Source organism: Leopardus geoffroyi, chromosome A2 (assembly GCF_018350155.1).
Source record: "Leopardus geoffroyi isolate Oge1 chromosome A2, O.geoffroyi_Oge1_pat1.0, whole genome shotgun sequence".
Lineage (NCBI taxonomy): Eukaryota > Metazoa > Chordata > Mammalia > Carnivora > Felidae > Leopardus > Leopardus geoffroyi.
In genome coordinates this window covers 20,393,970-20,417,864 of record NC_059331.1, presented here as the reverse complement: position 1 = coordinate 20,417,864, position 23,895 = coordinate 20,393,970, and the positions used below count along the sequence as shown (strand labels likewise).

Here is a 23,895-nt window from a genome sequence, read left to right as displayed (position 1 = left end):
AGAAGCCTTTTTATACATTTTTTTCCCCAATTGACACGTCCCTCATGAAAATTTAAATGCCACAGATATAATGTATATGTTTATTTACTGGATGCCTATTTGAGCTTTATATTTTTGAAAAGTTAAGTTTTTTGTGTTTTTTTTTTTTTTGTCCCCTCAAGAACCAATTTTCACCCTCTTAGGGATACTATCTCCCCTGTACAGAATGCATGATCATGGCCTATATTCACTCTGTTGCTTCTTCCTAGAATGATCTTTGGGCCACACTAACTCTGTATATTCAAATTCTCCCCATCTTTACCAGTCTACTGCAAGTTCTGCCTCCTCCAGGAATCCTTCTCCAATCATCCTTCCCACAACGATTCTATTCTCCTTAGAACCTATAAGGGCACTCGATCAGTGCTGCTTTGTATTTGTCTTGGAGTTGCTGTATCTCAGATGAAGACAAGGTTTATGTCTTCTACTTCTCTGCTCTCCCCGTATCTTGCCCAAGCTCCCCAGCCCCTAGTACAGTGCCTCACACATAGCAGCTTGCTCTCAATACCTCCCTGCTTTTGGTTACTCCGGATACTCCTACACATTTGGTGGAGAACGGAGTAGAAGACAAAAATGCAGAGAAGGAAAGGAAAGCCTTAAGCAGACCCTGCCAAGGCTCCAGAAACAAAGCAGCAGTGAACTCACGGAAGTAGCTGACGTTTCGAACCCACTTCTGTACTCCTTGCCCATCAGCACCAGGTAGACAGGGCACTTCTCGTTTCCCTAGGAATTCCTCGATGAGAGCCAAAGTGGAAAGGCTCTGGCTGGAAGGGACAACATTTGGTTCAGAAGGCTCCCAGACCCAAGGGAATCTTGTTCCCCAGTGGACTCACAATCATTTATAGCCTTCTGACAGTGGGAGCTCCCAGAACCTGCTCCCCATAAGAGGTAACCCCACAAAGAACCACTAGGGGTATTCTCCCTAGCTCATAATGGGAGCAGAGTCGTCCATACACTTATCACCACCCCCACTAAATTTGCTATCCTATTACTTCCTCAATTCTTCCTCAATTACTTCCCCTAAATTCTGGGGTTTAGCTCAGTACATAGTAACAAATAGGATCAGCATTAAAAACCAACGTTACATACGTTAGATCTAACTACAGGCCACAATCAAAATTATGGGTCTTACTAGGGCTTTCAAGTTATAAAGAGAAGCAGTCTCCTCAGAAGTGATATATAAAACCAGCGGAACACTAAACTCTCCCCCAGTTAGAATTACTGCTCTCCTCTCAACGTGTGCCACACATGGAAACCTTTACTCTGAGGCTCCCAAGATACCCCTTAGCTCTCATGGGGGCATAATCTAGCCAGAGCAAAAAGAAAGCATGTCTGTTTGAAAGAAAATATGTCTGTTTCCCTGAAGAGTCAAGCCTTGATGGAACTCAAAACTCTGGCCACAGAATGTAACTCTGGAACAAATCATATTACTTATTTGACCTTACATACAAAGCAACAAAAAAAAAAAAAAAAAAAAAAATTTTTTTTTTTTTTTTTAAGTAGACTCCACACCCAGCGTGGGGTTTGAACTCACAACCCTGAGAGCAAGTGTCACCATGCTCTACTGACTGAGCCAGCCAGGTGCCCTCCTCCTTAATTGTTTTTAATTAAAAACAAAACAAAACAAAAAGGCTGGGGAGGGACTGAAGCAGATTAGATCAGAGGTCAGCAAATGTTTTCTGGAAAAGGCCAGATACTAAATATTTTTAGGCTTTGCAGACCACATTCAGTCTGTTGAATATTCTTCTTCTTCTTCTTCTTCTTCTTCTTTTAAAACGTTTAAAAATGTAAAAACTAGCTTTCAGGCAAGCCACAGGCCAGATCTGATGTGGGCCACAATATGAAGGGTTAGACTATGACTCCAATGTCAGCCTAGGGTTTTAAACAGTTCTCTGCAGAGAAATCACATTGGGCAAAATAAGAAACTCCAAGAATGAGATGAAATGCAAGAAGGTCCTCACAAGAAGCACTGGTTTGCAGAGGCATGAAAACAAAACAAAACAAAACAAAACAAAAAAAAAGGAGCTGGGGTTACCTCAGACAGTCTTACTCTGTAGGGGCTATGTCACTCTACTATAGATACACAGTAATACTGGGGAATTTCTCTTCCTACCTGAACACGAGAATCTTGTCCCCAAGCTTCACACTTTCCTCAATCAGGTGGAAAAGCAATACCATTTTGGGAGAGTTCTCTAAGACCCCAGTCTGGTAATTAGTCAAAAGGTCCTTGGCCTGCAATAGAGAAATGAGGCAGCTTAGAGAAGGTCCGTGGCCAGATCACTAGAAATAAAATTCACTCCTTCCAAGGCAGAAGCTCATGGGCAACCTTTATAGTTCCCTGCAGAGACTTGGCAGCACAATGCATTGTACAACCCCCACCCTCTTCCCACATAGGCTTTGCTTTGTACCATCCCTTCTCAGCAGTGGTTTATGGGCATAGAAGTTTCTGCTTGACTCACCCATTCATATGTGACAATGTTGTTGCCTCGCTCCTGGAAAGGGTTGAAGCCAACCCCTTGTAGGAATTTGCTATTGGTTGCTTCTCCCATTGAGGAAGCCAAGGTGCTGTCCTCCCCCTTGCCTTTTGTTCCCTGTGATGGGCAGCGAGCACTAGTCCCAGCTGAGCCAAGTTCTTCCACATCTAGGTCCTGCTCATTGGCCAGACTCTCCTTCTGAAGGGCTTCATACAGCACATCTGGGTGATTCCAGATCTGGAGTTCAAGTTAAAGGGGAAATGACACAGGGCAGAGAACATGCTAAGGGTGTCCCAGAGAGTCAGGAAACATGTACTTGCTGAAACACACACTGGTCCTACAGCATACACTGTCACGCTAAAAATTAAAGTATCTCCAACTCCCTCACAGCCAAAGAGCCTACGCATTCATTTTAACTAACCGTGATCACCATAACACAAGGGGAAGAGTTCAGACCAGCAGGCATGCCCATATGCCCATAGGCATAATCAAAAAGGCTGTGTCACAAGCCTTGCATTCTTATTTAAATAAGGGTAAGAATGTCCCTGTTTCACTGTGTGGCTACAGCCAACTACTGTCTGAAACTACAAAACAAGACCAATCTCTTCCTATGGACAAATGTATCTAACTTACAGATGACCAACCAGAAGTCATTTCAGGGACTGTTCCCAGCAGGAGTTGAGAATTCCTGGGGTGGGGGCAGAGGTGGGGGGATAGGAAGGGTGTGTTGGCACTGTAGCATCCTCACAGACCATATCTGCTGTAGCTTCCTGGCCCTGGTCTAGGACTGTGGTTACAAAAGAAACATTTTGAAATCCCATCTGTCCCCTGACATACTCCTTCAGTTGACTCATTAAAGCAGTGGTCAGTTGGGAATAATACCCAACAGGTTGGCTGACAGCTGTCAAAGAAGCAGGTCCTTCATTAGTCAACAAGAAGCACATACTAAAGATAAGTCAGGGTTCATCAACCTATTCATGAAGCTTAGTGCTAGATACCTGGGCCTTGCTATCCCCAAACCATCTCAAACATTATCAGGATGAAAGAGGTCTCAATCTGATTAAATGCAGAATCAAACACAAGGTACCCCAATAACTTGTCTAAGCTATGTATTTCTTGAATCTTGATTATGCTAACAGTCAAAAACTGCCCCACAATGTTTTTCCACTACCCCTTTCTCCCAAGTGAAAAAAAATCAGTGAGAAAGGAAGTGATTTCTCAAGTTTGGTACCACAAGTTGACCAGATGAACTGCACAACTGCAAGGAGCACCATTTATATCACAGGCTGAGTGGCACCTCCAGGAACTGGGCAGCACACAACCAGCATATTTCTCCTTGGGGCCCCCAGTTCTTCAATGCAGCAAACCGAGGGGGACCCCTGTCACTTTATTCTTCCCTTATCAAGGACTCCTAGCAGGAATAACTTCCTTGGGACCATGTGCAACCTTCATTCATATCTCAGTATTCCCTGAGGCCTCAACACACCTTGCAGCACACACAGAAAGCCTTGAGGGGGTTCAGCCCCAGCCAGCCACTGCTACCACAGTCTCGGAAACGGTCCATGAACTGTGTGTACAAATCTCGCTGGATCTTTGAGAGCCGCACCAGGATCACATTTTCTTCCTTGGCAGGTAGATGAATCTTCAGCACAGTGTGGCCTCTCCTACGAAGGCAGAGATCAGAATCATCAAGCCAGTGTGGCCAGGAGGGGTCAGTGCAGAATAACAAAAGAATCCTGCATTTCTGTCACACCTCCTTTTGAGGATCTCAACATTCACAACAGACTTACAACAATAAGGATTGGTTTAGCGACCATCAGAAGAAACTCATTTTAAGGATAAGAACTAAAGCAAAGAGGATTGGGTGGCAGACACCGGGAGCTCCAGGTTCATACCCAGATCTAAGGCTGTTTCTCTAAGCTTTCTGCACATATTCCATCTTAACTAGGAAAAACAAGGAAATTGTTTTAGACCGGCCTAAATACATCTACCGAGATGCTGACACTGGTGAGGCCATGACCCCGGGAACCAGCATTTCTATGCTTTCAGAGTCAGCAGAAGGCTAGCTCTCTTTTGCTTCTCAGCAAGTAAGGTAGGTATCCCTAGAAACTTCAAAGATTAACTTCTGAGAGAAGTACTTCTAGGCCAAACTTTCAGAGGACTGAAACAGTGGCTATCCATCATTTGTGTGCTATTCAGGAAAAGCTACTCAGTAAAAGGAAAGTTTTACTATCACCCACTAGGGAGGGACCCTCCTGCTGTAACAGTCCCCCTTTGGGACAGCTCTGCATGCCTGTTACACCAATGGGTCTCTGATGGTTCAAAACACAGGGCCCTGAGGATGGCTCACCTCTGCACAAAGCCTTCCAGGAGGCTGTGCAAGACGTGGCTCCGGTACCGCATGAGGCGGACATCCTGAGGCGTGCTGTCAATACACTGCCCATTCAGGATGGGGCGTTCAAACATGTTGCTGAACTCCTGCCGGGTGCCGAGGAAGTCTGGGCGCACAAAGTCCACCATGCACCAGTACTCAATGAGGTTGTTCTGCAGGGGGTACCCGGTCAGCACCACTCGGCGGCGAGAGCGAATATTCTTCAGGGCCTGTGAGGTGCTGGCCTGGCAGTTTTTGATGCGGTGTCCCTCGTCACAAATCACCACATCAGGGCCAGGGCGGCATAAGGCCTTCTCAAACTCTAGGGAGGGAAGAGGATCCGGAGTCAGAGGGTGAGAGGGCCTGCTCTTAGTCAACAATATGAGAAGTAGGGGTGCACCCTGGAGGAGACAGAAGAAATGAAGGAAGCAGGAAAGCAAGAGTCAGCCCCCATTAGTGAAAGGGAGCCAGCCATCCAGGCTCCTGCGCATTTGGTGTGACACGTTAACCTGGACTATTGACTCTTGCAGTAAATATCTCTTTTCCCTCTTTCCTTTCCTTATCTTTTTTCTTTTTCTCCTTTACACTCAAAGTAAAATACCTTGCATTCCTACCTAGGGCTTATATCAACTGGGTGGCAGAGAGTGTGACTTTACAGACTACCAGCCTAGGATTAAAAATGGGTCTGAGTGAGAGGCACTCAGATGGCTCAGTCGGTTAAGCATCCAACTCTGGCTCAGGTCATGATCTCACCGTTTGTGAGTTTGAGCCCTCCATCAGGCTCTGTGCTGACAGCTCAGAGTCCGGAGCCTGCTTCAGATTCTGTGTCTCCCCTTCTCTCTCTGCCCCTCCCCTGCTCGCCTTCTGTCTGTCTCTCTCAAAAATAAACATTTTTATAAAAAAAACCTTTTTTTTTTTTTTTTTTTTTTTAATGGGTCTAAGTGAGACTGACGGGAATCATCCAGATACTTCAGTCGACTTTCACCATTGCCAGTGTCTCTGCGCCATCTGCAGGCTGGCTGGTGGGGAGCTAGCTAAAGGACAAAATCTTTCTGGAGTTACCTGCCAGTCATTGCTAAATGGCAAGTTCATCCCAGCTCTACCACAGAAGCAAACCTAGCACAAACATATCTATAGATGGAGAGACCTATAAAATGAAACAGCCTCTGAACCTAAAAAAAACTTTCTTCCCCAAACAGGCAAAGCCCTTAGAAGACGGAGCAGAACTATCACTACGAGAGGAATGACTTTCACTAAAACAAAACAAAACAAAACAAAACAAAACACAAACCTGGGATAAATTCTCCTTTTATAAAGTCACAATATCATTATTACTCTGCATATCAGTGATTTAAATACTTTGTAAATATTTTCTTAATGCTACCCCAGAACACCTCTAGGATGTGGTGAGAGGAAAAGTCACTTTCCCAACTGCTCTGTGAGAGAAACAGGGTCAGATGGGCAGGGGAGTCTCCCTAAGCCAGTCTATGAGTGGCCCACCCAGAATTCCATGACAGGCAAGGAAAGCAATATCTTCTGAGAGCCAGTGGAGGTCACCCCACCTATCTTAGGGACCTGGATTTCTGGTTCATGACAATACAACTCACATCAATAATCTTCACATCTGACTTGGTGCTACCACAGACACTATTTCTTCCTGAAACACTACCCCTAAGAGTATCCCCAGGATAGGCCACCCACCTCTCCGAAACTCCTGCTGTCGATCTTCCTCATCCAGATCAATGATGACCGGGTGAGAGCGTTTCTTGGTTTTCTTCGATCTACCTGTGGCAAAGGATTTCTTCAGGGTGAGGAGTCTGTACATTTCGTACCCCATCAGTAGTACCCCACCCTCTGATACCCAATCAGCCATCACTTTAGCACGAGCTGCCATTGTCCTGCAAGAGTGAACAGAGAAAAAAATTATTGCTTCCACTGCTCCCCAGAAAGAATTGCTCACAATTAGAGCTGCGTTGATGTACATTCAGAAGTCCTTATTGCCAAGGACTTCAGTGGCAGCACCATAGGGCTTGCTGGCTGCCCCCCTTCCCAGTATCCCAAAGATGCTAACCGCACTGAGGATGGACGGGGAGGTCACCAATGACAGTTAAACATCAGAAAAATGGAAATGCAATGGCACAAGGCAAGCAAAAGTAATGACTCCCTTGGATGTACATGCATGACTACAATTCTACATTTGAGGGAGAATTTCAAATTATTCCCATAATAAACACAAGATAGTAAAAGCAAGGGCAATATTTTGCATTTTACCTTCCCAGGCCCCGATGAGCAAAGAGCTAAGGACAAGCAGTAAAGGAGAAAGGGCAGCAGAGCCCAGATGACACTAAGAGCACAGTCTCTCCACTCCTAAACAACTGAGTCCTGATTCTAATTCATTAACTGCATGTGGACTAACAGTCCTGAAACCCAAGAAAGAAGAGCAGGTGATCAACCACCTAGGGGGCCGCCCACAGTCTCCTCATTTTGATGTATGTGACCAAACATCACAAAAGGCAGCCTCTGAAGAAGAGAAAGTCTATCTTCTCAATTACCCATGCCAACAAGGGGAAAGGGTAGCATGGATGGCTGGCTTGGACCAAGAAATAGCTTTAGAATTTTGGAAATCAAATTGAATGTATAGAATGGAAATATAATTTTATTCAAATCTAAAACAAAAGTTTACCCTTTTCAAAACTTGGAAGTTGTACCAGTAAAGGTCAACTGTAAACAGGGGCTTAAAAGAGAATGCTGATTAGGCTTCTAAGAAGGAGAAATGTAAAAGGTGAAAAGTTAGAAGATGGATAGTTTCATTTCACCATGTTGAATTTTATTACCATTCACATGGGCAAATAGGATGATGTATGCGTATTTTTCAGGATATAAAAGCACCTTCAAGCAGAACATAAGACATTTCCCAAGCTACCTAACTCTGACTTTATTGAAAAGCTAGGTAGAGAAAAAATGAGTATCAAGGAATGGGCAGTGGGGGGCAGGGGGGATGACCACATCAAGAAACCAAAAGGAATCTGGGTTAGTGCCCTGATATCCAGATCCTGGAAAGAAGTCTAAAAGGAAAGGGATGGAGCGCCTGGGTGGCGCAGTTGGTTAAGCGTCCGACTTCAGCCAGGTCACGATCTCGCGGTCCGTGAGTTCGAGCCCTGCGTCAGGCTCTGGGCTGATGGCTCAGAGCCTGGAGCCTGTTTCCGATTCTGTGTCTCCCTCTCTCTCTGCCCCTCCCCCGTTCATGCTCTGTCTCTCTCTGTCCCAAAAATAAATAAACGTTGAAAAAAAAAAAAATTTTAAAGGAAAGGGAGAAGAGGAGAGAGTAGGCCACTTACTTGTGCTCATCATTCAAGATGTGAACTTTAAAGAACCGAGGCTGGACTTCTTCAGGCTTGTTGTCAGCTGGAAGGGCTTCAGGTGCTGGAAGCCACATGTTGAACTCTGCCAACCAATTCTGAAGAGTATTAACCTGTCAGAAAGCCAAGTCCAGAAAAAGGATTTTAAGAAACAAGCTCAAAGCTGAGCTCATCAAGCTGTTTAGTACCCAGAAAGGCATTAACCCAGAGCTCCTCAGAGGGGTGACTGAACTCTTACCGGCACAATGGCAAGGACAGTTTTGGCTGGCGTGTGGCGGAAGAGGACGTCGATGAAGGAGATCACTTGCAAAGTTTTCCCCAGACCCATGCTATGGGCCAGGATACAGCCAAAGCCACTACTGGTCTTAAACCTCTCCAGGGATTCAACCAGATTATCATACAGGAACCGGATCCCACCAATCTGATAAAGGGCAAACAGAGGCAATAGTTAAAGGAGCTGGCAAAGACCAAGATTTGGTTTTATTCACCTTGGAATTAGAATTAAGTAAAGGAGCAGACACTATACCAGACAGTTGGTGTGGATGGCTACAGAAGTCTCCCTGTACCCTGAATGGTCTATTGGCTGATGACAGTCTTCTTAGAGAAAACACAGAAAATCATTCACCTGGTACAATGGCCTATCTGAGGCAAAAATCTGCAGTACCAAATTCTTGACAGGGTCTCTCACTCAGCCCTTAGCCGCTCACCTCAAGATAGCCCATTCCATAAGGAGTTCTTATTGTGAAGAGTTCTTACATTGAGTCAACCTCTGCCTTCATGGAACCTCCACTCACTGGTTTTGGTTCACAGCTCTGGGTCAACAAAATCTACTCTGCTCCCTTCTATCAGAAAGTTCCTCAGACTTCTGACTCTTACATCTCTTCTGGAACCACTTCCAGAGTCAAATCAACTTCCTAACCAAGGCACTGTCCTGCAGACAGCATCTCAATCAGTCTTGCAGATCTCACAGAAGAAAGCTCAAGAGTATTAAGCCAAGAGATCTGATACCTCTACATGATATGGCAAACCTGAGACTTGCCCTTCCCATTCATCAGAAATCCTGAAGCATCTACTCCTCCTTTCTGGTTGAAGTGTGTGCTCCTGCTCTGACATTGGCTGCACTCCCAGAGGGGTGGCAAGACCATGGAATCACAGAAATGACTGAGGCTGATGTAAATCCAAAGGCCTATCACCTTGCAGACACCCACCTCACCAAGAAACTACCGGACCTTGTTCAGCATCCATGTAACTACAAGCAGCTTCAGGAGCTAATGAAGCCACCAAAATCCTCAACAGAGCCATCTCTCAGTTCATCATGATGGCTGCAGATGCTGAGGCCCTGGAGATCATCCTGCACATTCTGCTGCTATGTGAGGATAAGAATGTGCCTTATGTATTTGTGGGCTCCAAGCAGGCCATGGGGTGGGCCTGTGGGGTGTCTAGGCTTGTCTTCACCTGTTTTATCATCATCAAAGAAAGCTTACAGATGAAGCAGCATATCTAGTCCATTCAGCAGTCCAACTGAAAGGCTCTTAGTCTAAAGAGGCAGCCTCTGCCCCACTCCTCACTGAGTCGTCCCCCTGCGGGGTTGTGTATCATATTGTCTGGGTTAGCATGTAGTACTTCCAGTTACCTTCTCTTCCTATATTACACTACTAAATCTGGATTTTGCATTTTTTGTATTATTTTGTTTTACAGGTTGTTACCCATATATTAATCACCCACCCCAGTCCAATCTCCCATTTTACTCTCTCTGCCATCTTATCCTCCCTTTTGAAAAATGAACTAAATGCTGAGAACAGGCAGAAACAGAGCAGTGACACCATTCAAAGGCAGGGAAGAGCCAGGATAGAGATCTGGTTCTAGCTTTCAGGTGCTAATTTCCCATTGTGTGTAGGACATGATGTATGTAAACACCATTCACTTTGTGTCCCTTGTGCCTGGCATAAAAAATCATTCCATAAGTGTTTGCTCTCTATGGGGATTATGTAGCACTTGGGAAAAAGCATGTATCCTATGAGGTTGTTAGGTGTATGTCCAAGTGTCATGTGCTAATATGCCCCTGCCGTTTGCTTTGGTAATGTGATGCTATTCCCCCTCTCCCCAACTCCTAACCATGCCCCTGAGGGTGGCAGGGCAGCAGCATACCAAAGATGTGTTGCAGAATTCCGGAGCCTGTCTGGGCAAGTTAGACATGGGGCAGTTGACCTAGGTCTTGAAGGAGTTCACAGTGGCAAGAAAAAAGAGGGTCAACTTGTGCTGGAATGAAGAAGTCTGGGCCCAAGGCATGGAGACCTGACTAGAAGCTACAGTAAAGATGTTGGAGTCAAAGAAACATCCTCTCTGGTGAATGGAGATGTCTTCAGTGGATACTTGGTACCAGCTCTGAGAGCCCTTACCCCTGCCACAGTGTGGGTCAGATGTATGTATTCTTTATCACACCAGAAAGACAGTACTAGTGTGCCATTCTTGTGAGCATCCTAATAAAAAAATACATTCATATTCCAATTAAAAAAAAATACTGAAGCATCAAGTGCCAGGAGGAAGGATCAGGGCTTTCTAATAACTGCTCGTGGTACCAAACAAGTACTTCACAGGCTCTGATGCTGACAACCACCAGCAGGTAATGTCCTCAGCAAAGAAGCTGAAAGGAAACAAAGAAAAGAATCAAGATTTGCTGTACCTGATGAGGTTTCACTGCCCGTGCCAACTGTGGGGCCAGGAAGACATTCTCCTCCTCCGGAGGGTGGTTCAGATTGACAAGGACCCGCCCCAGAGCATCACGCTGGTTTAAGACATCATTCACGTGGGTACCACCCTTCTCCTCTTCCTCATCTTCCTCACTGACAGATTCGCTGCTGTCCACAATATGCAGGGTATCTTCCTCTCCAGAGCTCAGTTCAATCACTTCTGAGATAGTCAACAAAACAAAACAAAAACCAAAACCCAGGGAGCAGAGATAATTTACTGCCCATTATCAAAGCTTACAGCATGGGAACAAAGTTAGAACTTGTCATCACTTATAAAATTTTGAGTTTTACTATTTCTCTCTTATGGCTTCAAGTTAAGACAAGGGAAAACCTTACATTTACAAGGAGACTCAGGGATATTTGTCACAGTCAGACCCCAAAATAAATGGGGAAGGACTGATTTCTATTCAGATGTACAGCCAATCAATCAGGGTGAACACTGAGTCAGAAGGAAGCAGAGACACCTCTGGCTCGACCTTACCATCTCGACTGCTTTTTTCATCCTCACTGCCACTGCTGCTGTCCAAACAAATGACTTCCTGGGACAGGACCCGAGGAGGCAGTTGGGGACCATCACTTGCTCTTAAGACAATTTCCTCTAGGGAAAAAAAGATGGAAGGGAATGCCAAAACCACCTTTAGTGTAAACTTATTTCCCCAAATGATTCATCAGCCCTTTACCTTTGTCACTCTCAAGGGGACTATCCCCTGAGGAGAGAAGTTGAGGGTATCTCAAACACCTCAGTTCCCTTTCTAACTTCCCTTGTCTTTACTGGTTCTTACCTCCTGGTTATTAAGTATATATTACTAAAATATATAAATTATGTATAAAATATAAATATAATACATAAGATATATAATATATATAAATAAAAATATAATAATAATTATTTTTTAACGAGGTCCAATGTGGGGCTCGAACTCATGACCCTGCTACCAAGAGTCGCATGCTCTACCCACTGAGCTAGCCGAGTCCCCATGAGGGGTACACGTTTAACCATCTTAACTTTTCATCTTATTTAAAAAAATTTTTTAATGTTTATTTTTCAGAGAGAGAGAGAGATCATGAGCAGGGGAGGGGCAGAGAGAGTGGGAGACGGTGGGGCTTGAACCGACAAACTATGATATCATGACCTGAGCTAAATCGAGAGTCAGACACTTAACTGACTGAGCCACCCAGGTCTCCCCATCTTAACTTTTTCAGTAAGATATTTCTGATCATCTGCTCCTAAGAAACCGAATGACTCAAAATGATTCCTGAGAGGCCACGATCTTATTTCAGATCTGCCCTTAACCATTGTGTGTGCCAAAGGCCTCTTCTCCTTATACTTCAGGCAGGGCCTTTCCCACCAACTCTGCTGCTTACCAGGAAGGAACTCCAGGGGAACAGTAGGAATGGGGGCTGCATAATCCTTCCTCTGCTGCTCCAGGCGTTTCCTTCTTTCCAACTCTTCCTGTTGTGCTGCTTTGGTAACGGGCTCCAACTGATCCTCCCGGAGCAGCTTTCTAAACATTACAATAAGAGTGAGCACTTGGGTTGGTTCACTGGAAATTTGGACAATGTAATGACAAGCTAAAGAGCTCATTGCTGAGCTCAGAGAGCTGAGGCAAGAGGAGGAGAAGCCATGTCAGTCCCACACACCCATGCAACAGGAGAGGCAAAAAAAAAAAAAAAAAAATGGAGTGGGGCGGGGGGTGAACTTCAACGTTCAGGTGATTGTGGGCTAACATTTTTCCATATTATTTAACTTCCTGAGAGATGCTCCTGAAAACTCATCTTTGCACATAACAGATCAAAAGTAAAAGAGTAATACATGATTCATGAAGTTGAAAAGCAATATTAAAATACAGAGTTGTTATATAGGAGGGTAGAATTATAGATCCTTATTTATCCCACATCCTCATTTCGTAAACTTTGAATAATACTTTCAAGCTATCATTATGTTAAAAAAAATGAGAGTAGGAGAATAGGATATCATTTATCTCCTTTCGATAGCAAAATGGTTATGTGATGGAAGGACTGTAGGGGATTTAGACAGTGAAGGAAGTTCACATCTGCCATTCTCTTAGCTCAAGGAAGAAGCCTTCTTTGGGCCAGACAGGCCCTTGTTAATTGAAGTTGAGCGCTAAGAAAATGAGAACCCAACTTCTTTTCCTTTATCTTCCCTTGTTTTGAAACATAAGGGAAAAATAAAGGAAAAAAACAGTCCAACCAGAGCACCCTATCATCCCTGGGCTGTCTCCCAGGACCTCCAGAGAGTGGAATACTCCCCAGCACAGCTTGAGCACCATCCGTGTCTGCCCCACAACCTCAGACAGCCTGGGGGTGGTCCTGAGCTGCATCTCCACTATTAATTGGGGCACACAGCTTATACTTTTCTTTTTTGGAAAGGGGACTCGCCTGCTCAAACCAGTCCTGCTACTGACAGCCTTCAAATGAAGGCAATATCTCTCTCTATTCCTTCCCTTCTCCTCTTACCCTCAGCACAGCTCACCGTATGTTTCTCCTCATGTGGGAGGGCTTCTGAGCTCTCTTCTTTTTGGGGTCCTCGGAGGCGAGGCTCTTGCCTTGGTGGCGCCTAAGCTGCTCTGAAGGCTCAGACTGAGATGAGGTAGTTGAAGTGCACCGCGGTGGCCGCTGCCCATCTTCCTCCAGTTTGGCACACTCAGTGCCACACATGTCTTCCAGGGATGGGTCTGAAAAGACAAAGGGAGAGAGGTGCCAGGGACTGACATTTACTGGGAGAAAAACAGGTTTTGATGCCAGGCACACCTAGGTTCAAACCTCAACTCAGCATCTTATTAGTTGGTGATCTAAGGCAAGTGACTTACATCTCTCTGAATCTCAATGGATTTATCTATAAAATGGGAATAGTGATGCCTACATTTCAGAGCTGTTGTGAGGACTAAATAGTGTGTGTGTCTAGAACCAAGCCTGCTCTAGAGTAGGCTCACAACAAATGCTAGCCCTCACACTTGCTATAATTTACCACCATGATCAGAGTAAGAAAGTTTCATGGCCACAGAATGCTCTGAAAGTGACAGCAGGTTCCGAAAACAGCTCACACTCACCTGTGTGACACTAAGCAAGTCTCATCTGCCAACAAGAGGAATATTCCTCCTTTCACTGTCTTAAAGTGTTCACTCATTTAATTCTTTGACCATTCAATGAGGACCTACAACATGGAAAACACTGTCCAAGATGCTTCAAGGGATATTTATAAGACTCCTTCCTTTCAAGGAGTTTGTTTTCTAGACATAATAAGGCAAGGTATGCTAAATACCACAGGAAGGACAGGCTAACTGACCTAGAGAACTTAAAATTTTAAGACGTCATTTTTCTAACCAGAGGTAATTAGCTAAACCAAGAATAATTGCCTTAGGGTCACAGGAATATGAAAGACACTACTTTGTGGTATTATCGCACAAGAAATATGGAAGGTAAAATGTGAGTGAAGCCTTGAAAGGTGAGCAGAATATCTAAAGGTATTGCCCTGAGGAGGCGGAAAGGGAATGAAATTCCTGGCAGAGGGAATGTCACTTGTGGCATCAAACACCCGCAAGGACTGGGGTGGGGTAGGAGGGCCCGTATGCACACCCCTCTTCCTCAATCTGCTGAGCAGCATTCTGATTACTGGATGGGCAGGCTTTGACAGTCATACAGACCATAAGCCTGTCCCCAAATCCACCAGAGCCTCCCAGATACAAGCACTACACAACCAAAAGGTCTTTCCCAAAGGTAAGAGCAATTTATTTTTTTTTTATTAATTTTTTTTTAACGTTTATTTATTTTTGAGACAGAGAGAGACACAGCATGAACGGGGGAGGGGCAGAGAGAGAACGGGGGAGGGGCAGAATCGGAAGCAGGCTCCAGGCTCTGAGCCATCAATCCAGAGCCCGATGCGGGGCTCGAACTCGCGGACCGCGAGATCGTGACCTGAGCTGAAGTCAGACGCTTAACCGACTGAGCCACCCAGGCGCCCCAAGAGCAATTTAAAACTAGAACATAAATGCTGTAACTGAGGTGCACTAATCAATGCCACTTGGCTTTCAGGCAGGAAGGACTCAGGAAGTTTGGGGGTTTGGTGGGATGATTTTTGTTTGCTTTTAACTGAACTTTAAATTTTATTTGGATTTCACCAGTTGTTCACTAATGTCCTTTTTCTATTATAGGATCCCATCCAGAATATCATATTGCATTAGCTGTTATGTCTCAGTCTCTCTCAACTGTGGCAGTTTCTCAATGTATTCTTGTCTTTCATAACCTCAACAATTTTTTAAAAAGTACTAGCCAGGTGTTTTGTGGACTGTCCCCTAATCTGAGCATCTGATGTATTTTCATGATTAGACTGAAGTTATGGTTGGGGTGGGGGGAGTGGAGAATACCATAGAGATAAAGTGCCCTTCTCATCACATCTTATCAGGGTACATGATATCAACATGACTTATTACTGGTGACATTAACCTTGATCACTTGTTTAAAGTGGTATCTGCCAGATATCTCCACTGTAAAATTACTATTTTTACCTTTCCATATTTTATTCATTAGAAGCAAATCACAGGGCGCCTGGGTGGCTCAGTTGGTTAAGCATCCGATTTTGGCTTAGGTCATGATCTCGTGGTTTGTGAGTTCGAGCCCTGTGTTGGGCTCTGTGTTAACAGCCCAGAGCCTGGAGCCTGCTTTGAATTCTGTGTCTCCCTCTCTCTCTGTCTCCCCCTACTTGCACCTTTTCTCTCTCAAAAATAAACAAACATGAAAAAAAAAGAAAAATAATAAAAGAAGCAAATCACTAAGCCCAGCTCACATTCAATGGGAAATGAATTAAGCTCAATTTCCTGGAAAGAGGGGCATCAAAGAATTTCTGGACATATGTTAAAACTATATGCAAATAAATATTTAGAGTGGTAGGGGACTCTGAGGCCTTGAGGATGCAAATATTCTGTTTCTTAAAATTTACCCACTAATTTTAACATTCATCAGTGGATCTTACCTGGAGTAATTATTATTATGATGTTCTAATGGTGGTTTTCTCTTTCTCTCTGGGCTACTCCCTAGGTGGTACTAGTTGAATCTGGGCTCTGCCACTTGGTAGTTCTATGTTCATGGGTTCAACTTCTCTGAGCCATGGTTCCCACATTTATAAAATGGGGATGTCATCAGCTCTCTCGGAAAATACTCTTCTTTAAACCCAGGTCTGCCAAATTCCATGGAACTCCATACTCCCAATCACATTGAACAGTCTAGCAGCAAACAAAGCTATGGGGCTTATTCAGCCATTCTGGGTAGCAGTGTTTATTTGTTTGGAAAACTCAAACTTTATATATCCTAATCAAAAATCAAAAATAAGAAAGCAAAAGGAGAAGCAGAAATAATACAAACTGCATTTTTTTCTCACAAAATGAGTGTTTCTTACAAATACACATGCACACACACACACCTGGCGCATGAGACTGTACACATCTTCATTCCAAATCTCTCCGCATGAGACTGCCACAAACTAGGCACTGCTGCTTCTCCTGCCCCCTCTTTTAGTTTAGCCTAACACACATATGAACATTTGAGTACCAGGCCCTGTGCCAAGGCACAATGGAATGGTCCACATGGGGAAACACATGTGATGAGTGCCTAATAGCAACAATACTTTGGGAAAAGACACCCAATCCAGTCATGGAGGGTGGAGTACTTCCTTAGGAAAGGTAAAACCTGGGTTTAACCTAATACAATAAGTAGGTAACAGACAGTAAAAGAAAAGAAAGAACATTCTAGGCAGATAGAGGAGCATAAGCAAAAGGAAGAGACTTTAAAATTATCCTTTTTTAAGTTTATTTATTTTTATTTTCAGAGAGAGAGAGAACAAGTGGGGAAGGGGCATAGAGTAGGAGAGAGAGAATCCCAAGCAGGCTCCACACTGTCAGTGCAGAGCCAATGTGGGGCTCAAACTCACACACTGTGAGATCATGACCTGAACTTATACTCAACTGACTGAGCCACCCAGGAGCCCCAGGAATAGAGACTTAAAATAAGGTGGAATAGTTGGAAAAATACATGTAGTTCAATACTGGCTAAAATGAATTAAGCAAAACAGCAGCAGGAGGGGCCTTCCAACCCAATAACCATTTCCCTGTCTCTCCCCAGGAGCTCTTTGCCCAAGGCAGACTAAGATGTAGACCCAGATCCTTCCTGGATGCTGGCACAGAAGTCAGTCCCTGTCCCAGGGAGGACTACCTCCAAGGCCTTGTCTTCCTAGCATTCTACATTCTCCCGCCAGTTGTTTGGCTGAGGAGGGGAAGTTGATGTGGCCACTGTAAAAGTTGGGGATAGAAATGGGTAGTGGATGTGGACATGTGTGCACACATGCACACATAGTCCCATGTGAATACCCAGAGTGATTCACTCCCCTGCAGCAGCAGTGGAAGCATCTTCTTTGGCCCTCACACTGAGAGACCATGAGGGTTTAAAGCAGATAACCTTTGCTTTTTGAAGACAAAGGAGAAATGGCCAAGGGAGGCACCAGACAAGGAATGTTCATGATGGGGCACTGCAATACCATTAACATGAGCAAGAGGTTAAAACATCACAGTTCTCTGTTACCACAGGATCCACAGCAGGCCTTTTACAAAAGGTCTCCCAAAGACAGAGTCCAGGGTGGCAAGAAGCATTGGGAATGCAACATGAGCCCTGGCTTATGGACATCTTCCACCTACTGAGAAAGTAAGGTGCTACTGCTTTGTCTCCACCCAGACATGAGAACTAAAAGAGAAGCTCTGAAGGAGATGCAAGTCCGACTGGCTGCCCTCCCAAATCCACTACCCTCCTCTCAAACAGTCCTCTCCTATTTCCACCTGAAGCACTACAAGAGGAAAGCTCAACAATTCTGTTTTCTTTAAGAACTATCATTCCTTCAGCCCCCACCCCCCCCCCCCCCAAAGAGCTAATACTCCCTTGGCATTGTCACATAATATTACTGTCACCTTCTTCCTAACTCACAGCCCTGAATTCTTCCCTACTAAAAGGAAAGCCATAATATTCCTCCTCCCAAAGGAACAGATGGCTGGACAGCAGAGTCCCTAAGAGGGGATAACTATTGCTAAATAGCTACTTCCACCAACACTGCAGCTTGCCCTACATAGTTACACTTGAGGCTGGGTTAGTACGCTTCAACTTAGTGCTTTGGTTCTCTGACCTGGTTCTGATAATGAAATTTGATGTTCTCCTGGCTTTAAGCCCTTTAGTTTCTATTTCACAAGCAAATTTATTGAGTAACCACTTGGAGGAACATTTGAAGCAAGGTTAGAGAGTAGGCAGACAGGACAGAGTCAAAGTATACAGGGCAGGCCTTGAATGTCAAGCCAAAGGGTCTGAACTTGATCTATCCAGGAGTGGGAATTTGTTGCCAACTGTTATATTTCTTTCTTCTGGTTTCTGCCTGGCAGAGTGGGCTGTTTCTGGAAGGAGGAACAGAATCTGATAACCTTTCAGTATCACAGACAAATTCACAATCAAACATTCCAACTTGTGAGGCCTAGCTATGAATTCCTGTCTGACCCAGGATCGAACGTGGCTAAGTACAGCAGCAATTTTAAAATGATCACAGTAGGTGTTCCTGGGTGGCTCAGTCAGTTGAGCATTCGACTCTTGATTTCGGCTCGGGTCATAATCTCACAGTTCGTGAGATCAAGTCCTGCATTGGGCTGTGCACTGACAGGGCAGTCTGCTTGGGATTCAGTCTCTCCCTCTCTCGGCCCCTCCCCTGCTCACACTCTCTCTTTCTCAAAATAAATAAGCATTTAAAAAATATATAAATAAAATGATTATAGTATATACAATTCTCATGCACACTTAATTCAGACACAGGTTTCCCCTGTATTCTTAGAGGATACAGATCTAAACCAGCTCCTTATCAGTAATCTTCAGCTTCTGGGTTCAACAACTACTGTTTGTTTGTTAAAGAGCTTTAATTTACAGATGTATTAATACTTAAAAAGTCTGCTGTCATGTAAGTCAATGTTTTATAAGTGCTTCACTGCTGCTTCATGATGCTTATTATGAAGTTTCTGGTTTTTATGTAGTATTACAATATATACCACATCTTAAACTGTTCTTAATAATAAACTATTATTTCAAAATTTCTATAATTAATTTTCCTCTAAGTTAGAATGTAACTTTTCACTGCATGCTCTTTTGTATCTTCTGAATATTGGACCTTGTAAATTTACAACCTAATCAAAATAATTAACGTTAAAAAAATAGCCCTCCCTAAAATTCTGGGATATACTCCACCAAAAGTCATTGAGGAAAAAGAGAAATGGTTCAACAAGGAGGTAAAGAGACATGTGGTTTAAAAATCATTGACTATTACGACCCAAATTCAGAATCACAGAATCAGGTCTGGTCACAAATACCCCTGAACTTTCTCCTTCACGTGAGCCAGCTGTGAGCAGCAATCACCAGAGTTATATAAACACCAATGAACAGTTACATAAGCTTCTCAGGAATGAGTTATGAACACCACCATGACAAATATGACTAGGCAAATGAGGAGCTTTGAAAGAAAAATCTCTTTTTCACTCATTGGGGGTATAAGGTACAAACACTTCCAGGGCCCTTTCTCCAGATGTTCCATCTCTTCTTCTCAATCCCATCTGTATAAACAAAGATCAGTGAATTCTAAGCCTTACCATATTCCTCTTGATGTAATGCGATAGGATGTATACACTGCAACTGCTACATATATGTGTCAAAACATTACTTGAATCTCAACACACCTTGAGATCTCACTCCCAGTTTGCAAAACCACAGGGAAAAAGAACTATGTTGGCAGAGTGGAGTGGCCACTGGAGAGGCCTGACACTGTCCTGAGGAGAACCAGCGGTGTGATGGAGCGGGCCAGGGACCGCTAACACCTGAGAAAGATTACAGGACAGCATGTACCAGAGTGGAAGTCCAAGTCAAATGCAGAAGGACAGCCTCACTGAGCAACCAAGATTGTCATCTGTACCCGAAGTGATTTCAGCAGCAGCCAGTACCTGTGGTGGATTTCCAGGCGAACTGAGGCATTCTTAGCTGAGACACCAAGAGGTGGTTAAAGCAGTATTACAACATCCAGGTAGCTGATTTCCAAGCAAAAAACCAGCTGACAATGTATTGATGTATTTGAATCAGCTGACAATGTAATAAGGATAACATCCATGATTTTTAGAAAACAAAAGAACTATGTTAAATTTGTTAAGCAAGACCACAAGGATGCAATCAGCAAAATCTAGAAATGCATAAAACTACAGTGACAAGTGAATCCTTTTCTTCTGAAAATAAGATGCAAGGAAAAAAAGAAAATGAAAAAGAAGTAGGGAAAGCTCAGATTAAAGAAATTTAAAAGACAAATGAACTAAATGTAGAAATGTGGAATTAACAGTAAAAATAATTTTTAAAAGATAATCAGAGATTATCTGGATATTTTATGATACAAGGAATTGTTTATTTAAAATATTTAGGTTTGATAATGGTATTGTGTTTCTGTTTCTAGGACTTTATATGTTAGAAGACAAAGTAAATATACTTTGAAGTTTACAGATAAAATGTCACAACATTAAGGATCTACTTCCAGGGGCAGCTGGGAGGCTCAGTCAGTTAAGCTTCCAACTTCAGCTCAGGTCACAGTTCATGGGTTTGAGCCCTGCGTCAGGCTCTGTGCTGACAGCTCAGAGCTTGGAGCCTGCTTCAGATTCTGTGTCTCCCTCTCTCTCTGTCCCTCACCCACTCTCTGTCTCTCTCCCTCTCAAAAATAATAAAATAAAAACATTAAAAAAAAAAAGTTGCTGGTAAGGTCTTAAAAAAAAAAAAAAGATCTACTTGGAAGTAATCCAAGGTTGGGGGGAACAGATGAAACAACACTAACCTTGTATTCACAACTATGGCAGAGAATACTGGGAATACAGGGTTCATTTTACTATTGTCTCTCTTTTTTTATTTCGTTTGAGATTTTCCAAAATAAAAACTTCACAACTGTTTTAGAAGTCTTAATGGAAGATAAAATGTAACAAGCACTAATCTCTAAACTATTTAGATCTCAATTTTTCCATGTTTGTTAATATACATTTGCATATTCCATACTGATAACCAACGAATACACATCATTTTATGTTCTCCTTCAGTCACTTGTTACATACATATAAATATTTCTTTGACACACTCCACATGCTTGTCATTTTAATGGCAGGCTATCAGTATATCACAGAAGGTTTTTCATTCAGGCTGTTTCTTAGTTTTTATTTGCATTTGTAGTGGCAAAGACTTTAAATATTTAGATATTGGCAAACATTGCCTATAAAAAGTCTTGATAGTATATACTTTAGGTTGTGTGGGTCATACAGTCTCTGTTGTAATGAGCCAGCATTACCAGAGTAGCTCAAAAGCAGCCATACATAAACATAGAAGTGAACAAGTGTAGCTATGTTCCAGTAAAATTTTGCTTACAAAAATAGGCAAAAACAATTTTGAAAAAGAACAAAGGAGAATACACACTTCCTGATTTCAAAACTTAATATAAAGCTACAGTAATCAAAACAGTGTGGAACTGGCATAAAGACAGATATAGAAACCAATGAAATAAGATGAACAGCCCAAAAATAAGCCCTCACGTACATGATCAAAGCATTTACAACAAGAGTGCCAATACCATTCATAGGAAAAGGACAGTCTTCAGCGAGTGGTGTGGGGAAAACCAAATATCCACATGCTGAAGAATGAAACTAGATCCTTAACTTATACCATATACAAAAATTAACTCAAAATAGATCAAAGACCTAAATGTAAAACTTAAACTATAAAACTTAGAAAGAAACATAGGGAAAAAACTTCATGACACTGGGTTTGGCAATGATTTCTTGGATATGAAACCAAAAGCACAGGCAATAAAAGAAAAAAAAAATACAAACAGGACTTCATGAAAACTTAAAAATTTTTGTGCATGAAAAGACACTATCAACAGAATGAAAAGACAACCCATGGAATGAGAGTAAATATTTGCAAACCATGTATCTGATCTGGGATTAATATCCAGAATATATAGAGAACTCCTAAAACGTAACAACAAAAAACTGATACAAAAATGGCAAAAGATAGATATTTCTCCAAAGAAGACACACAAATGGCCAATTAATAAAAGATGCTTAAAATCACTAATCATTAGAGAAATGTAAATCAACACTACCATAACTTATCACTGTACACCCATTTAGGGTGGCTACTATCAAAACAAAATAAATAAAAGTATTAGCAAGGATGTGGAGAACCTTGTGCACTATTGGCAAGAATGCATAATGATGGTACAAAAAAAGACACTCAGATCAACGGAACAGAATAGAGAACCCAGAAATGGACCCACAAATGTATGGCCAACTAATCTTTGACAAAGCAGGAAAGAATATCCAGTGGAATAAAGACAGTCTCTTCAGCAAGTGGTGCTGGGAAAACTGGACAGTGACATGCAGAAAAATGAACCTGGACAACTTTCTTACACCATACACAAAAATAAACTCAAAATGGATGAAAGACCTAAAAGTAAGACAGGAAGCCATCAAAATCCTCGAGGAGAAAGCAGGCAAAAACCTCTTTGATCTCGGCTGCAGCAACTTCTTACTCAACACGTCTCTGGAGGCAAGGGAAACAAAAGCAAAAATGAACTACTGGGACCTCATCAAAATAAAAAGCTTCTGCACAGTGAAGGAAACAATCAGCAAAACTAAAAGGCACCTGACGGAATGGGAAAAGATATTTGCAAAGGACATATCAGATAAAGGGTCAGTATCCAAAACTTATAAAGAACTTATCCAACTCAACACCCAAATAACAAATAATCCAGTGAAGAAATGGGCAAAAGACATGAATAGACACTTCTCCAAAGAAGACATCCAGATGGCCGACTGACACATGAAAAAATGCTCAACATCACTCATCTTCAGGAAAATACAACTCAAAACCACAATGAGATACCACCTTACCCCTGTCAGAATGGCTAACATTAACAACTCAGGCAATGACAGCTGTTGGTGAGGATGTGGAGAAAGAGGATCTCTTTTGCATTGCTGGTAGGAATGCAAGTTGGTGCAGCCACTCTGGAAAACAGTATGGAGATTCTTCAAAAAATTAAAAATAGAACTACCTTACGACCCAGCAATTGCACTACTAGGTATTTATCCAAGGGATACAAGTATGCTGTTTCAAAGGGGCACATGCTCCTCAATGTTTACAGCAGCATTATCAACAATAGCCAAAGTATGGAAAGAGCCCAAATGTCCATTGATGGATGAATGGATAAAGAAGATGTGGTGTATACACACACACACACACACACACACACACACACAATGGAGTATTACTCGGCAATTAAAAAGAATGAAATCTTGCCTTTTGCAACAATGTGGATGGAACTGGAGGGTATTATGCTAAGTGAAATTAGTCAGAGAAAGACAAGTATCATATGACTTCACTCATATGAGGACTTTAAGACACAGAACAGATGAACATAAGGGAAGGGAAACAAAAATAATATAAAACAGGGAGGGGGACAAAACATAAGAGACTCTTAAACATGGAGAACAGAGGGTTACTGGAGGGGTTGTGGGAGGGGGGATGGGCTAAATGGGTAGGGGGCATTAGGGAATCTACTCCTGAAATTATTGTTGCACTATATGCTAATTTGGATGTAAATTTAAAAAATAAAATTAAAAAAAGAAGAAATAAAATTGAATTCATCATTATTCCCCCCCCCCCCCCCCAAAAAAGAATGCACAATGACACAGCTGCTATGGAAAACAGTAGGGCAATCCCTCAATAAGTTAGAACACTGGAGTGCCATGTGATCCAGCCATTCCACTTCTGGACATATACTCAAAAGAACTGAAAGC

General features: G+C 42.8%; 1 protein-coding gene and 2 pseudogenes across 3 annotated transcripts in view; 2 read left to right on the top strand and 1 right to left on the bottom strand.

Moving 5' to 3' along the window:
* RAD54L2 (RAD54 like 2) overlaps nucleotides 1-23,895 on the bottom strand; it is a 116,566-nt gene that overhangs the window by 19,818 nt on the left and 72,853 nt on the right. For all 3 annotated transcript variants that reach the window (XM_045492970.1, XM_045492972.1, XM_045492971.1), the window contains 12 exons: nucleotides 13,485-13,686; nucleotides 12,356-12,495; nucleotides 11,472-11,588; nucleotides 10,924-11,150; nucleotides 8,479-8,661; nucleotides 8,220-8,353; nucleotides 6,583-6,779; nucleotides 4,861-5,203; nucleotides 3,997-4,174; nucleotides 2,496-2,747; nucleotides 2,150-2,268; nucleotides 682-800 (listed from right to left, as the gene is read on the bottom strand). In XM_045492970.1, coding sequence (XP_045348926.1) covers nucleotides 682-800; nucleotides 2,150-2,268; nucleotides 2,496-2,747; nucleotides 3,997-4,174; nucleotides 4,861-5,203; nucleotides 6,583-6,779; nucleotides 8,220-8,353; nucleotides 8,479-8,661; nucleotides 10,924-11,150; nucleotides 11,472-11,588; nucleotides 12,356-12,495; nucleotides 13,485-13,686 — 2,211 coding nt within the window. The remainder of the gene's footprint in view (nucleotides 1-681; nucleotides 801-2,149; nucleotides 2,269-2,495; nucleotides 2,748-3,996; nucleotides 4,175-4,860; nucleotides 5,204-6,582; nucleotides 6,780-8,219; nucleotides 8,354-8,478; nucleotides 8,662-10,923; nucleotides 11,151-11,471; nucleotides 11,589-12,355; nucleotides 12,496-13,484; nucleotides 13,687-23,895) is intronic.
* Nucleotides 9,398-9,765, top strand: LOC123604864 (annotated as a pseudogene).
* Nucleotides 19,867-20,285, top strand: LOC123605684 (annotated as a pseudogene).